This window comes from Seriola dumerili, unplaced genomic scaffold, assembly GCF_002260705.1.
Source record: "Seriola dumerili isolate Sdu_G_001 unplaced genomic scaffold, Sdu_1.0 BDQW01000331.1, whole genome shotgun sequence".
Lineage (NCBI taxonomy): Eukaryota > Metazoa > Chordata > Actinopteri > Carangiformes > Carangidae > Seriola > Seriola dumerili.
This window is the reverse complement of record NW_019174586.1, coordinates 8,705,641-8,722,586: the sequence shown is the minus strand read 5'-3', so window position 1 is coordinate 8,722,586 and position 16,946 is coordinate 8,705,641. Positions and strand designations below refer to the sequence as shown.

General features: G+C 39.4%; 1 protein-coding gene across 7 annotated transcripts; it reads left to right on the top strand.

The window, feature by feature from the left end:
• Positions 1 to 273: 273 nt before the first annotated feature.
• On the top strand, positions 274 to 16,777 carry sept6 (septin 6). Of its 7 annotated transcripts, XR_002665542.1 has the most exons (12): positions 274 to 341; positions 2,192 to 2,306; positions 4,404 to 4,599; positions 5,335 to 5,521; positions 7,044 to 7,205; positions 7,998 to 8,094; positions 9,700 to 9,868; positions 10,089 to 10,221; positions 10,342 to 10,532; positions 11,632 to 11,684; positions 12,013 to 12,059; positions 13,267 to 14,883. XR_002665542.1 is itself a non-coding variant. In XM_022759846.1 (11 exons), the coding sequence occupies exons 1-10, from the start codon at positions 312 to 314 to the stop codon at positions 12,014 to 12,016; spliced, it is 1,284 nt and encodes a 427-aa protein (XP_022615567.1). In that variant the 5' UTR covers positions 274 to 311; the 3' UTR covers positions 12,017 to 12,059; positions 15,540 to 16,777. The 7 variants fall into 7 exon arrangements, 6 of the variants coding, with proteins under 6 accessions (XP_022615567.1, XP_022615566.1, XP_022615568.1 ...); XM_022759846.1 differs by lacking the exons at positions 11,632 to 11,684; positions 13,267 to 14,883 and adding an exon at positions 15,540 to 16,777; XM_022759845.1 differs by lacking the exon at positions 11,632 to 11,684.
• Positions 16,778 to 16,946: the final 169 nt, after the last annotated feature.

The following is a 16,946-nucleotide window of genomic DNA, read 5'->3' as shown; positions in this document are numbered from 1 at the left end:
TAAATAATCATTAGTTCATTGACTGCGGTTCACTGCCTTTGTCACAGGAAGAGACCATGCAGGCATCCTGTGGGGGAGCTCAGTGGCTAGTGCTCATTAAACATTATCATTTCAAAATATGAACGGGTGTGAATCTGGCGTATTTTTAATTTACATTTGTCTTTGTTTAACAACATTCAGCATTAGGAACGGTATCAAAATATCATACTTAATAATATGTAAAATAGCCTGTTGAACAGTGGTACATTCCCACTAGGCTTCCTTTGCTAAAGAGCAGCAAAGGTTTCGTCCTCCAGCTAACGGCCACAGCCATGGCGTCAACTGAGATAGCAAGGCAAGCGGTGAGTAGCCCGTTTTATCAGGATGCCGTTCTCACTGTCATCACACATCTCATGAAATATCTTAGCTAATCTCAGCATATGTTGAAAAAATATATTTTATCGCGTTCCTTCAGTGAGTGCAATGTGGAGAATTAGCTGGTCACAAACCGTTTTCCTGCCTTTATTCCATCCAAAATTCAGTGTAGCGTAGCTAAATTAGACCAGTTATAGTCGCTGGTAGCTATTACAAACCCTATTATGCATTTCTACATATTCTAAAACAGCCAATTTTAAAGTAAGGCCCAGTGTTGCTCGTCGTAGCTCTCTGTTAACACATTTTCAATCTAATATTTTCAATTATATAAGCTAATGCCTGCAAATTTCCTATGCTGGTATCGTTAGCTAAAATTGCCTTTCAAACGAAATTTTGTTCTGTGAGGTGAAATTTTTTAAAACTGTGTAGTACAATCTCACGTTAAAACGATAACGTATTAGTGCCATCGGTAGGCCATTCATTCTGAACGCCCCCATTTCAGTACAGCTACGGTGCTCATTTCCGTTGTGTTGTTTCATGTAAGTCCCGTTAACTTTGAGTCGGGCGTTGTCTGGTGTACATAGGAAATGTTGCTAAAACAGACTCTAGCTGCTTATAGGCATTTAGACCTACAATTTGAAAAGCATGTGTAAAGTTTGCTTGGTTTTTGTTTTGGGTTAAAACAAAAAGAGGAAGCCACTATACCCATAAAGAGTGCTCAGAATAGCAAGGTTTTTGCAATTTGATGTCCCTCTGCGGCTCTGTGAATGAAAACCCGCAGTGTGTAACTTGGCTGTGAGTGTCTTGAAAAGCAGGAATGGTTTCAGGAATGTTGCACTTGCAGCTGAAGAGTATAGGCTGTTTGTCAAGTAACATTACCCCAAATACTCAGCTGTTTAAACCCAATTTCAACTATCCAAATAATCCACAACTGTTTAACACCATCAGGGTGTCCAGTTGTTTTAAACTGACCCTCTAATGGAACGTTTTTATCTACAATCCTTCACCACAGTGGAAAGCAACACTGTGTTATGTTAAGCCACATAATGGCAGGTTGGCTGAGGTTTAGCTGGTTGAGAGCTCTTGCTTATGCCATATAATCTAAATTCTTTTGCTTTCCTGCACCTCATAATGTAGACGTAGGCTGCAGAAATGAGATTCACAGAGATGGAGGTGTTCGCTGCCAGCCACACGCCCACACACACATGTAACAACAGTGCTTTTACACTCTGGTGTTTAGTGTCACTCTAGTCCAGAGATGGTCTGCACAATAATGGTAGAGTGAATGGAAGTGCAACTGGCCAAAAATGGATAGTTTTAGGGTTCAAATCAGAGTGACGCCACAGGACTACACAATGCTGTCTATGTTAAGAGCTATGGCTCTTATTTCGTCATTTTTATAATTTCACATTACTAGATTTTAAATTATATATTTACTCTCAAAGCTGTTTGTTGTTTTTACAATTATCTTGATATCAACAGTGACACTTTTCCTTATAAGTACATTGTGGTTTTTGTCTCGACTAACTGTCTCGACGGTGGAAAGAAAGTCGCAGCTCAGGAAACAGGAAGTCAGTTGCACCTGAAATCAGTCTAACATGGTCACATATGGTGGAAATTGTGTCTAGTTTGTGTGTTATTCAGTTATAAAATGTTACTTTTTCAAAGAACAACAATCACCAAGATGTAAAATGAAATTACAGAGTGTTAAAGGGTGTCTTGTACATGTTTTAAAGTGTGAGAGCATGGTTTCTTAACAAGGCATATCAATTCTTAAGCTGTTAAGTTATTGCTAAGTATTTAACTGATGTTACATGTTGATTTCATTTGTTTTTAGGGTGAAGGGGCTCGTGCTGTCCCTCTGGCAGGCCATGTCGGCTTTGACAGCATGCCTGACCAGCTGGTCAACAAGTCTGTCAACCACGGATTCTGCTTTAACATCCTCTGTGTTGGTGAGTGTATCATGCGAGAAAATGCTTTTCCTCTTCCTCCTCAGGCTAAAAGATGACTTAATGAAAGTCAGGCTTTATCACAAGATGCAAAGCAGTTTCCTCAATATTTGAGCTGCTGAGATTCCTCAATGTTGGTTACTGTGATAAGTATGATGTTCTCATTCAGATAGGAAATTCAGAAGTGTCTACAGGCAGTCATTTGATTTTAGTATGACATTATTCATCAGCAGTACTAGCAGCAACCTTATTTATACTGTATATTTGAGTATCCTATGCAGAATATAAGCCTCTTGCAAGATGAATGTTTGCCTCTATATTGACAAACGAGTCACTTCAGCTTCATTATGTGCTAGAATTATTCACTCACATACACTGAGCTGCCAGTTTATTAGGTGCACCCAGTTAAAACTAATGCAATGTAATACAACAGTCCTGCAATAAACCATAGCTTTTTGAAGGAGGTAATGTTAGGTTTGTGTGGAAGCTGTTTTAGAGGGATATTGATTCAATGTTATGGTCATTTTGGAGGCTGTAGCTTCTGATGCTGTTTAAGAACATTACGTTACACAGATGGTGTTACCGATTACAACGGCCGTTTTACAAGAAAAGACGGGACAGCTTAATATCTGTAAATTAGAATTTGTGTAACCAGTTGATATCTAGTGTTCTACTTCATCTGCCTTTTGTTTGGTAATGTTTTATTTCTTTTTCATTTGTTTTATAATATACAGACTTGCAGAAAGCAAATTGTTGTAGCACTTTCTGCACTCTTGATTTATAGTTTGTAGATCAACTTTACTGATTTTATTTTTAGTCTTTACTACTGGTTAGAGAGCAGTAGACAGTGTTCACCATTTCTGTTTCTTTAAGACCTTGTATGCTATTTATTTCTGTGACATGTTATTTAGAGCACTAGTAACATTAACACAATCTGTGTTTATATTTTTAAAGATTTTGATGGTAGGAAATTCCTGGTGGCCATTTTTAGTGGCATGGTTTTGATCCCCCTCCAAGCTAAAAACATCTCTGTTATTTTGTGGATAAACTGAGGCCATTTTTATTTGTGTTGCAGTGAAAAGTGGAAAAGGCTAACACTTGTGTTTTTTCATAATTTAAACAAACTTACATCATAGCTACCTTATTATGTTGCCCACAATCTGATTTTCTTAACAACCTAGACAAACATTAGTACAATCCATTAAAGAATATGGAAGAAAAGATGATGCAGGAGACTAACAGCTTTTGTTGTCTTTTTTAAGTAGTACACACATTGCTTGAGGCAAAGAAATGTGGTCTTTGGGATTTATAATTTGGTTGTAGTCTAAAATTATGGAGTGAATCAAAAATGTTAATATTTATTGTTCCACTGGGCTCAAAAAATCTACATTTACACAGACCTTTTTTGTTATTTGTGATTTCATAAAAAATGTTTGGAAATGTTAGACATTAGTTTATATTGTAATTTCCAACATGGGCCTGGAGCTGCTCCATATAAGATACCAAATTGCCTTCAGCATGAGAGAGATCTCCACAGTGACTTAAACTGAGTTTAGAAACAGCAAAGAAGACTTGCTGCAACACATACTTCTTTAATTCTGAAGGAAAGATTGGAAACACTGCAAGATATCCTACAAAAAATGGCTTAACATGCTGAGAGTGTAGGTCAGGCCGTGATGAATAAAAATAGCTTTTCTTACAGAGGCAGGGCTGAATCTGAGTCGTCTGACAGCGAATTGATGTCAGAATACATTAACTTCTGTTATTTTTGTGCATCCAAACATTTGAAAATGATATATTTTGTTTGAGGCATCTTTAGAACGTCATATTGAATCTACGCTCGCTCTATTAAACACAACTGTAGTCTTTCTGTTTTATTTGTTTTATTGAATAGATGTTCAATAAAAGCATCTTACTATCCGTAAGCTGATAAACTTGTTTAGAAGTATGCAGGCTCAAATGATTTACATTTCCAGCTAAGTGTGAAGGAAACCACTTCACTGATTTTAATCACGTAGTAAAAAGAGCAACCGATGACTGGGCACAAGATCAAGATTTGTAGGATCCCAGTAACAGAAACACTTTTTCTGTGTAACCTAGGTGAGACGGGTCTGGGGAAGTCCACTCTGATGGACACGTTGTTCAACACCAAGTTTGAGGGGGAGCCCACCCAGCACAACCAACCGGGAGTCACACTCAAGTCCAACACCTATGAACTCCAGGAGAGTAACGTGCGCCTCAAACTCACTGTTGTTAACACCGTGGGCTTCGGAGACCAGATCAATAAAGAAGACAGGTAAAGAAGTCTGGACAACTGTCACATCTCTGAGAGAGGGAAAGGTCTGATCTGTGCTCTCTGGGTTATTTTATATTTTGTCTTTGTGAGCTGTATTGCAACTTGTAGTCAGAAATCCAAAGTTGACTGTGCACACAGCGTTCCTGACATACAGAGACTCTTGTGAGAGCTTCAAGCCTTCTCAGAGCTCACGTTTCATTCAGTCTTGATCCTGCAAACATACCCTTAGGATGTGGAATCAGGTCTCCATCTGAAGTAATTTCATAGTATCAAGTCAAGTTTAAAAGCATAAATTGGATGTAGATGGCTTTCTTTCCTGGTTTGAATGGTATATCACAGCACTGGTTCCGCTAGATTTTGTTACCAAGCTTGCCCTCCAAGATGTAATTGCCAACTCTGCTCCTGAGGCAAATTTAGGGAGAGAATAATATCATGTGAACCACCTGTAAGCTCTTTATAATGGGAAGGCTGCGGTTGTTTCCAGGTTTCACACTCCACTATACGAGTAGGTATCAGATTCCTACATAAAGAGGAACCATTAAAGGGCACATTGTGCCTTCATCTAATCAGTGTAGCTGCACTTCTGATATGCTGTAACTGTAATGCTTTGCACAGATTCAGATGACTCTAAAAACACTATCGTTTAGTAGCAGAACAGGACATGTTCTAATACACAGAATATGAGTGAAGAAATGCTTAAAATTGTCCATGTTTCTGTGTTCCCTTTACTGACAGCTACAAGTCCATTGTGGAGTTTATTGATGCCCAGTTTGAAGCATATCTACAGGAGGAACTGAAAATCAAGCGCACGCTACACAGCTACCATGACACCCGCATCCACGCATGCCTATACTTCATCGCTCCCACAGGACACTCGCTCAAATCCCTGGACTTGGTGACCATGAAAAAACTTGATAGCAAGGTGAGATTCACTTCACTTTATCAAGCTATTATCATCAGCCAGAAGCCATGTTTATATCTTTAAGTTAGCAGCAGAATTTGTTGTTGTTTGATGTGGAAGCTTGGGGATATGAATTCTTGGTGTTATCCATCAGTTCCAGATCAATCCCAGCTCGTGTTGGGGTTTGAAAATGATGTAAAAGCATTATACAGTTCATTTGCAGTTGTGTAAGATTTACAAGTTTATTAGCCATGGTGCCTGAATTGTTAATTTTAGCATTAAGTGAGAAGGACAGTTGCTCTGCAGCAGAATGATGTTAAAATAAAATGATAAATTAACAGTTACAAAGCCTGTGAACATGGATTAGCTTGCTGTAGCACGTCAGAGATAGAGTAGGTAAATCCCTTGGCACTGCATTGCTGTTTGCAGCATTTGATCTATCCACTCTAGTCATGGGTCATAAACCTTTTTCAGGGCTTCTGCCTGCATGTAAATTGGCTCTGGTCTTGTTACTGCATCGGTGTAGGTCAGCTGTGAAATGTAGTCAGTTCAGTGACTGCTGCCTCGTTTTTGTGAGGTCCTTTCCACAGTAGCTTATTTGCATGGACCTCCTGGCTTTTGTACAAAGAGCCAGCTCAGTGTTTGCCAGAGCAGCTGTGCCCTCCAGCAAGCGCTCACAACAGCGTGATCCAGAGCAGAGCCTCCTCTGTTTACACATTCACCTAGGGGGGGCGTTCAAACAATACTCTGCTGAAGTGTCTTTGAGCAAGATCCTCGCCAGACTCGGAGATCCAGTAAAATATTTTTGTTCACATGACCCTCAGCATCCCTTGCTATCAATTAAAGGGGCCCACATTTGGAGAGCAAATAATGTGGGATTGTGTAGGTGACATGGCACTGCCAAAATAGTTGTGTGGGAGTGAGAGCCTCATTTTTCATCAGCCAGTTGTTAGTGCATATATGAGAATGACCCTGCCTGTTATTTTCCCTCCTCCCTATCTCTGTGTGTTTCCTTTTCTGTTTAGATTACATGGATAGCATAAATGTTGTTGAAATCATTTGAGTCTGAGTCGTAACACCATGTTTGGAGAGCTTTTATGTGCTATAGAGCAGGAGATGGGAGTCTGGTGCTCCCTTTGCTGCTTGTACTATTTTTATCCATGTGCTTAAGAATGTGTAATTGTCTGCATTACACAAAAGCCTGATTTACAGAGATCCTGGTGAAAAGGGCACTGGTTATTCAAATTAGTGCTACAGTCATGGGCAAGCAGTGATTGGAAGTGGTAAAAGAAATAATTAGAGGTATATTTTATTCTGTTACTTAACCTGAAAGACCAGAATTATTTCATTTGTAATGTGTTTCACCATTTGGACCTTTTTAAAAATACACCAACTCTTTTCCAAATTTGGACTACAGAAATGGAGGTGAGAAAAAGACAGACAGTTAGAAGCCACTCTATATTTAGCTGCATATCTGAAGGTGCTGTCTACACCTTGTCATTGTGTCAGCCTACATTAAATCTCATCATTTTTCAACTTGCAGGTCAATATAATCCCAATCATTGCCAAGTCAGATGCCATCTCCAAGAGCGAGCTGGCCAAGTTCAAAATCAAAATCACCAGTGAGCTGGTCAGCAATGGAGTGCAGATCTACCAGTTCCCCACTGATGACGAGTCTGTGGCAGAGATCAACTCCACCATGAACGTAAGGCTCACAACTGGTTCTCTATCTGCATTACATGCATTTACACAGAATATGGTGTCATGGTGGTGGCATGAAGTCATATCATGTTGGTAAGACTGAATCCTCTTTTTAATCTTTAGGAAATACAGCGGCACACATTATTCCTAGTTTCTAAGTTCAACGTAAATTCTGTTATGTGGTACCGGCATAAACAACATGTGATGCAGAATCAGGACAGTCATCGTCTGTGTCTGCTCAGGCTGTCAGGAAGCTGCCCCACACGGGGAGGAGCGTGTTTAGAGCAGCACAATCAGCCCGCTCACTCTGCAGGAAGCCTGCAGTGTGGGAAAGGGCCTGTATTCACTGACGGATGAACCAAGGCTAACTTAGCTGTTCATGACGTCTCATCAGTGGAAATGCCTTAACTCTCCCTAACTGATTGTGTTAGACTGTTGCCTCTCGGCTCTTGTTGTACAGTCTGACCTTGTCATACGTTTTCCTTTCAGAGCTGTATCTTGGTGTCTGTGAAAAAACAGCTCATGTAAATACAATAACACATTTTTCTCAGTGACGTTACAACTTCTTAGGAATTAATCATCAGCTGTGTGTAGGCTTTGTCCTGATGTGTAAATGAGATAGTTGTAGTAATACTTAGTATTTTTTGAGTTAATGAAATGTTAGTAGAGCTGCAGCGAGTACATGTGCAGTTTTGTTAGGGACAGATGGTGGCTCGTAGAGAGAATTTTAGGTGAACCCACTCAGGTGTTTCAGGTTTGACAGTATACCGATATTGATTTTCCGTCTGCCTCACAGAGCCATTTGCCGTTCGCTGTGGTGGGGAGCACAGAGGAAGTGAAGATTGGGAACAAGATGGTGAAGGCCCGGCAGTACCCCTGGGGGACCGTGCAGGGTAAGCCTGGGTCACATCCTGTGCAGGAAATGAGTGTGCTCCCTCTTGTCAGAGCTGCTACCGCTACTCCCTCCCCTTATATTTCTCCTCAGCTACATCAGCTGCTGCAAACTAGTTGATAACCAGTTATATAATCTCATTTAACTGGAGCACCCTCTCTGACATTACACTGAGTGTTAGTGCACCAGCAGATCCTTGCTTAAAGCTCTTGCAGATTTAGTGATTTTATGTCACTGATGACGTTTCAATTGATTTCTTATTGACCTACCTGATCAATCCATAATGGACTGTATGTAATGTATTGCCAGTAGACAGCAGTGTCAATACTTCTGTTGGCTCATAGAGGATCTGAAATGTGTGGGAATATAACTCAAGTTACACTGATTTTTAGCTATTTGATTTGATTTTCAGCCTCATACTGCGCAGCTTTTAAATGTGTGTGTGTGTGTGTGTGTGTGTGTCTGTGTCTGTGTCTGTGTCTGTGTCTGTGTCTTTACGCATGTATGGTGTTTTGGGTGGTTTGCCAGGACAGGGCTTATCCAGCACATAGAGCTTAAATGCAATGCAGTCCATAATGATGTCGACAGTATTGGTTTTGGTTGTGTATAGGGCTGCAACTTTATTTTCATATGCGATTGATCTGCCGATCACTTTCTTGATTAGTTGATTAGTCTATAAAAGGTCACAAAATAATATAAAAATGCTGATCAAAATATCCCAGAGCTCAAGGTGACATCTTTTAAAAGTCCAGAACCCAAAGATATTTAGTTCTTAATGATATAAAACAGAAAAATGCTGGATCCACAGTATGGTTGGCTTTTTTGCCTGATGACTTTAATGATTAATCAACTCTCAAAATAGTTAATTTTATGCTGACTGACTACTTGATTAACAGTTTCAGTTCTAATTTTGTACTCTAGGAAATTGGATTTAAAATGTATTGTTGTCTCTGAGGTTGAAGTGGTGACTGTCATTTGTTTTCGCTTGTTTGCATCCACTTCAAATGATCAGTGTAGAAACTGTAGCACCAGCACAGGGGAAACAGGGCTGTGATTTCTAAGCTGTTTACCCAGTGTGGATATGAACACCTTCAAACAACCCTAAAGCTAAGTTAGCACTTTGACCTCACAGTCATTGTTTCATTTGAAATTCATTGTGCTGCATTACAGCCGAAACAATGAAAACCATATCACTGTCCTAATGCTTACGGACTGCACTGTATAATATTTCTGGGCGTAGGCTTTATCTGACATTGGGTCTGTTTACCACAGACTGACTGCGTGCATACATGTGTACTCACATGATGTCACACGGTCTGTGGGAGTGTGGTGCTCAACTCAGTCAAGTAACAAAATCAATAGATAAGCCACAGGAAATGAGCACTACTCTGTTTTGTGTTGGTGCTGCTGGTATGAATGGGCCTGTGAATGCTTCTACATTAAATTAGATTATTAGCTGTGACACAATATGAACCTTAATAGATGCAAGTGTTTCTGATTCTGCTGCTGTGCTCTTTCTGCAGTATATTTAACCCATAATGAACAAGATACCATCTGATGTGTTATGTAAAATGTGTCATGTGTCACTATGATGTGTCTATCACAGTGGAAAATGAGAATCACTGTGACTTCGTCAAACTGCGAGAAATGCTGATCAGGGTGAACATGGAGGACCTGCGAGAGCAGACTCACACACGCCATTATGAGCTCTACCGGCGCTGCAAACTGGAGGAGATGGGCTTTAAGGACACAGACCCTGACAGCAAGCCCTTCAGGTTGACTTGGATTTTCTTTTATCTTCTTGCTTTCTACCCACATCAGCTTGTTTCTATTTTGTTTGCTGTTTGATATTGTATTTCTCTGCTTCCATTTATCATTGTAACTTTTTATTCTTTGGCTTGATTGCACCAGTTTGAGTTTTTGTCTGCTTAGTTCATGTTGCAAAGTTCAGTGTAGTGTTTTTCTTATTCATTTTTATTTCTTTTCCTCTGCCAGTCTGCAGGAGACGTATGAAGCTAAGAGGAACGAGTTCATGGGTGAGCTGCAGAAGAAAGAAGAAGAAATGAGGCAAATGTTTGTCCAAAGAGTCAAAGAGAAGGAGGCGGAGCTTAAAGAAGCAGAAAAAGAGGTATCATTATTTCACTTGAACCTTACCCTATCATGAAACCATGCACTAATCTTTGTTTAAGGTCTCTGCTCCCGTCTTCATTAATACAAAAATTACGTTTCCTCTGTCCCTGCCATGTAGCTGCATGAGAAGTTTGACCGTCTGAAGAAGCTCCACCAGGACGAGAAAAAGAAACTGGAGGAGAAGAAGAAGTCCCTGGACGACGAGCTTAACACGTTCAAACAGAAAAAGACTGCGGCAGAGCTCTTGCAGAACCAAGCTCAACAGGCAGGGGGCTCCACCACACTCAAGAGGGACAAAGAGAGGAAAAAGTAAGTATTGCTCTCTTCCCCCTGTGTCTCTATCCTTACACCACAGATGCAGGAGACCACTTTTGCTTGTATGAGAATCAGAAAAGTCAGCATGCTATGAACCTGGGTGGAACAAGGCCTTACATTACTACACAGACACATATAAATTGTTTCCAAGCCGTTGGGGTTCATATTTTATACATCATACTTTGTTCCTTGCCAGCAAAATGTGTAGCTGTGTCCTGACAAATATGTAAACTCCTGGAGCTTTCAGTCCACACTATGCACATCTGCTGCTGAGGGAGGTTTATTTTGGTCTGTGCCATTAATATCATCAGTACCTCTTGTTTCTCTGTCACCACTCATTTATAAACCACCTGAGACTTTTATAATTTCTAAATACAGCAGATAGAGCCCCTGGCTAAGTCTAGAAATTCTCTCAGATTCTCAGTCTGCCCTTTATATCCGAAAGGCAGATGAATGCTCTAGTTTAGGCTATAATAACAGAGAATACAGTTGGCAAGCTGACCAGAACTTAAAATCCATTACCAATTTGGAAAATTAAGAGGGGCAGAGAGGGGGGAGTCTGGGGATAATTACATGCAGTCCTCATCTAAATAGTTAAAAAGCCAGCTGTCGAAGAGGTTGGTGAATGAATTCCAACCAGAAATCATCACTCTGCAATTAAATGTTGCTGATGGCTCAAGCAAAGCAGGTCGTGAAATTAGATACTAAAAAGAGATGTGTGTAAACAATTTTATTGCAATTTGTTACTAATTAATCCATAGTTGCATTAGAAAAGGAGCTGATAAATTAAGTCAATTTTTTTCCAGATCACAGTTCGTAACTGTTTCGGTTGCGTCATTGAAATTTCATCAGTTAGTAGTCTCAATGGCCAATACCCTGGTGTTCATGTGTCTATATAATCTCTCCATTTCTTGGTATTCCTGACGTTGATTCTCCTGTTCCCTCTAACAGTTGATGTTTATATGTTTTAATGAAATCATGACTGTACAGGAGGCAGTGTGTGCAGCCAGGTGTGTTCCAGTATGGTTGCAATGTGCTGCTGACATTGTTGGTGCCTTCATGTTGGTAATGAACTCCTGGTTCTGTGTTAAAGCTGATGTGACTCCGTGCCTGTTAGAAAAGGAAGAAGACACTTGCACTGAGAAGGTTCTTGTTGCTTTATTTTTCTTCCCTGTTAATTTATTCTCTTCACAGCCAACTTCTTCTCTGTATGAGCTCTGCCTGGAAAATTTCTCTTCTAAAAGTGGCAACTGTTCAACTTTAACTTTGTCTGTGGGTCACTGATTAAAACATACTACAGAGGTCTTGCACTTGAAATGTTAACTGAATAATAATGATGTTCATGTGTCAGGTTACAGTTAGTGTTTTCTTCAGTCCCCAGCAGACACAGTTATTGATTACTGCCTGTTGTGTAGATGTGAATCTGTGTTGTGAGTGCATGTGTCACCTATGTTGCATCCATAATGTTTTCCAGTTAACTCCTCCTACACTTGATGCATGCTGCATGAGGCACCTTTCCTGGTAAGACTCCCTTCTTGAGTTACACCACCACGAAAACGGCTATGAAAAATATAAATGAGGTATCACTGATTGGTTAGACAGAAATCTATGAATGAATAAAGAAATATTTTTAAATGCTAGCTAGAATAAGATGATTATAATTAATTTACATGCTGAAATAAAGCTCCAAAGGCAGCATTTCAACCCTCAATATCTAATCCATTATATGGATGCTCTCAAATTTAGAGTTGCAGCAATTAGTCCATCAAAAGAAAATTAATCTGCAATGATTTTGATATTTGATTAATTATTTTTTCAAACAACAATTGAAAACGTTTGATTTAAAATATAATCTAAATTCACATGCAGTTGATTTTCCCATTAGAGTTGTTTAAATGTAATACGGTCTGAGAAATGCGTGCGGTGTTGCAGGCCTACATTGTATCATTGGTAACATCCGCATCCATCATATCCTCTTGCTGGCAGTGTTTACTGTCCCTGTGCCAGCTTCTAAATCAACCACTTTATTATATCCCCACACAAGCATTTGATGTACTTCCCCATCTGCCTCCCTAAATCCACAACAGTCTCCTTTTTGTGGCCCTCCCGGGTCCTTCCCCACCCGTTCCTGCTCTCACACAAAGAGCCATTCAAGGCTGAACTGGGACTAACGGGTCACACCAGAGGAGCAAACAGCCTCAGGGCCCATCTCTGTTTATAGACATGACATGTTTTGTTGATCTCACAGCCATATGACGACCCCCCCCCTCAGCCACCTCTCCCTCTTGAGTGGATACAAAAGCGAAATCCACAGAGAGAGATGCTGTTGAGGCCCGACCAGTGGGGAGGGTAGAAGTGAAGGAAGACATCTGTCTCGCAATCTGTAAACTCCTCAAGCAGCTCAAGACTGTTACAACAGATGAAAACAAGCTGCTGTTTGATGATACTGAGCAATGAGGAAGACAATCGGACTCATTGTTTAAAGCTTGGGGACTCAGGAGCAAGAAAAAAAATCATTTATTAGTCTGATTCATAGAAGGAGATGATTGTGTTTGCACCCTCACCTCTGTAAACTCGAACCTTTTGAGCTGCCTTGAAAGCATGATGTCCTCTAAATACCATCTGTTGTCACTAATGTTGATGTGATGTCACCCATGTGAAATAGTGTGTGTCGTGATGATGTTTTAACTCAAAGAAAGCAATAACAGCCCTTCTCTCTCATTTCCAGCTTAGGATCCCTGTAGAAAAAGTGCTCCCTTGTGGCCATCCTGCTGTGAATGAGTTTCCACCCCATCATCCTTTTACTGTACCCCTTCCCCACCCTCACCCAACCCCCATAATTCAACCCTCCATGTGCCCCTCTCCCTTGCTCTGTGGAAGACGCTGGGCATTGCTATTAGTTTTACATCACTTGTTTTTGCTGAATGATGCTTGTGTATTATTTGGTTTGTACAAGCGATTATTCAGCTTGTCTTTTTATACAAATTGACAAAAAAAAATGCATTCCATATTTGTTTTATATTCAGTGATTCATTGCATGATGGAGTGAGCTTTTTTAATATTAACATACATGACTACTGTTGTGATGAGCAAAAATGTATTGAGTCTAAAGAGGAACATGCATCAGACACTGGGACCTGAGAGGTGTAGCCAATATGTGGTCAAAGACCTGCCGTAGAGTTCAGTGAAGAAAGAATTAAGACAATTGAGACTGATGCAAGGATGGATTAAGCTGATGTTAACTCAATGCAACAGCTGTCTCTGCAATAACTGTATACCTTGAGACTGCAAACAATTATCGACATTTGTTAGTAGTTAGTAATGAGTTTATAATTAGTCATTGGCTTGAGGTTGAGCTAGATTAAAGTTATAATCCTTAAGATTTTATTCTTGGTTGAACTGGTGAAAAGTTTTATGAATTATAACATTAAAGGTTCCACTAGTTATTACCACGGCCAGGTTTTGGACTTAAAGTAAAGACTGAATTGGAGATCTAGTTTTCTGTTTTGGTATTTATGTCCCTTTGCTGATGTTGTTTTACTTTAGCCTGACGCATGAGTAGATGTGAGCCTAATCTCTTTGCCACTTCTCCCATACCTCATTCATTGTCATGTGTTATGTGCATATTTGTATTAGCTTTCACATTTGCACTTTTTTTTTTTACACACAAATGTGATGTTTTTTTTTAAGTATATATTAATGTTGTCAGTGCAATTGTAACTTTCCTTTTATTTTACTTATTATGAAGGCACATTTAAAATCATTCATCATGATGTCCATTGTCCTGCAGGGACCAGAGTTGTTGTATCAGTGTTACGCATAAAAAAAAAAATATATATATTTCAAAGGAAAATAAAGGCCAATTTTACACCAAATGTTACAACTGTGGCCATAATCATTGTGTATGACACATATTGTTGTAAATTAGGAGGTTAAAAGAAAATTTAGTGAACCTCAATGTGTAAAGTGGGTGTACAGTGAATGAATGTTGATACCAATAAGCTTTACTTTGATGATGTCCCCTTTTTTCACAGCTTTGGTTAACGTTTCAAAGTCAAAATTTTTTGTTGCTCTCGATCCTATGAGTTCAAAATCTTCAGGTATGTTTATTTCCTTTTGCTCGGAATCACGGGGCATCTGTCACCTCAGTTATTCCTTGCCTTTTAACCATTTCGAGGTTCAAGGTCGCTTTTATTGTGTTGTGAAAGAGAAGGTTATCTTGGATTGAAGCCATCTGCGTCAAAAACACGGCTTCCACATGACATCAGGGTCAAAATGCATCTAGAGTAGAGCCGTTCCCTCCTCCTAATGCTCAGCTCACTGGTCTGTGTGGTTTCACTTTCCTTTGCAGTAATCCCTGGCTCTGCACTGAGTAGGTCCTCAACCCTCAAGCTTTGCTAAGGGACCGGCCATTGTGGGTACTGAGTACCTCAAATGTGACCAGAGACTTTGTGGACACCATCCACCAGGGTTTCTTAATCATTACCTGCTCAGTAATATGGGTTAATGTGTATTCATTGTTTCACTGCTGCTCTAACCTCACCTTGAGCAATCTAATTCTTGCTTTATTGCCTCTGCTTATGCTTATGTGTGTATTGTTTTGTGCTGTGACTAACATCCTTTTCCAGTTGTGATGGAGATTTACATGCACACTTGTTCTTTTGTTGTAATAATTGAATGGCACATTTACTTTTAGATGAACCACGGACAAGTAGACAGTCATAGACTCAAAGCATATCCTACCAGATTTATTCACTCTTATAAAAATTCACACAGCATTGTCAGTGGGCACAATATCTTCTCATTATTAATGCTTGATGTATTGTTTGAATGACTGTAGAACCATAGGGATTTTACTACTTGTTTTTGTATTTATGATCAATTTTCTCTCTGATATCAGATGCACTTCTAATTCTTTGACTCTGGCCCTTAAGTTTTTATGAGCGTTTCTGCTTTGCCAACTCCTCTAACTGCTGGCTTTCTTTCTCTTTGTCTCTTCAGCTTCTTTTAATCTGTCTTGACCACCTGAAGAGGGGATTGCAACTTCAGCAAGAACTAAGCACCCTTTACCTCTTCCTGTTTTTCTCGCTGTATGAACCTTTTATATCCCCCCCGCCCCCATCGCATCTCCTTTTGTTGAATATGGCCTTATGTGGACTCGCATGGTATTTCTGACCACCTAATGAAGCTCTAAACCAGTTTGGCAGGTTGGGAACCGGGCACAGTTTAGATCTGCTATTATGTCTTAATGTATATAAAGCGACTCTTGTAGTTCATAGAAGTCATCAGTGGGGGTTTACACATTTCCAGGACTCATAGGTTGACATCGTTATTTGATCTCTACTTGAAATGAAATTGCAATGATCTGCACTATGCACTCATCTTTTCAATAGGATTCTTAATACAAAGCGCACATTAGAATAAATCGCTACTAAAACATCAAGGCTTGTTGATTAAACAAAAACTCATGGACAGAAGCACTTAATGCACTGTGTGTAATGCGTTTTAAGTATAATGAGTAGACATGTTGCTTTCTTGAATCTAGCTCAGTTAGATATTAAAATCTCCTGCTTTCAGGTTTTCTGAATATCGAAATTAAACAATTAAATTAGAGTCATAATCATGCAAAAGCCAAAGCAATATTTATACATAGCATTTCATTTTATGGTGCCCATGTTTACATGTCACTGTTGAATACCATGGAGGTCACATGTCATGGCCTTTTATTACACACTGTGCTTTAATATTCACAAACCTATTCTATATTTTGCATGCATCTTTTTATTTCATTGCTGCTGTGACCTTTGACCTGCTTGTTTTTATCCCCTATTAACTCAGTTTTGCAGTCTATTTCAACTTCAATTCTGTTTTCTTCAAAATGGTGCATATTATTAATGTATATTTGCTCTGTCCTATGATCTCAGCTCCCATTTTGCCAAATATTAGAATAAGGTGGAGTTGAACTGAATCCCAGATAGGAGTATTAAAAAAAAATACTCATGCATTTATATAATTTATAAGGATATATTTTGTGTATTGAAGTGGAGACTTGTTGTTTATTACCTTTGATCTTTGGACGTGACTGAGTGTGAAGTAACATTTTGGTGTCAGAAAATGCCATACATTTTTCTAGTATCAGTCATCACCTCTTGTAGTCAAAAACTCGCCCACACTACAAATTATTCAGTATCTTACTTTAGTTTGATTCCATTGATGTACATTTTCAATAAAAAATGTGATCCAAACATGTTAAGCCTTTGTCTTTCGTTCACAGTGTAGAAAGCCGGTGGTTGACCCTTCTCGTAATTCTTCGTCATTACCTTCTTTTTGGCAGTTTTAATGTTCAGTCAGTTCAGCAGTTCCTGTATTGTAAAGTATTTATTTAATCTGTGAAAGTAAATCAGGAAC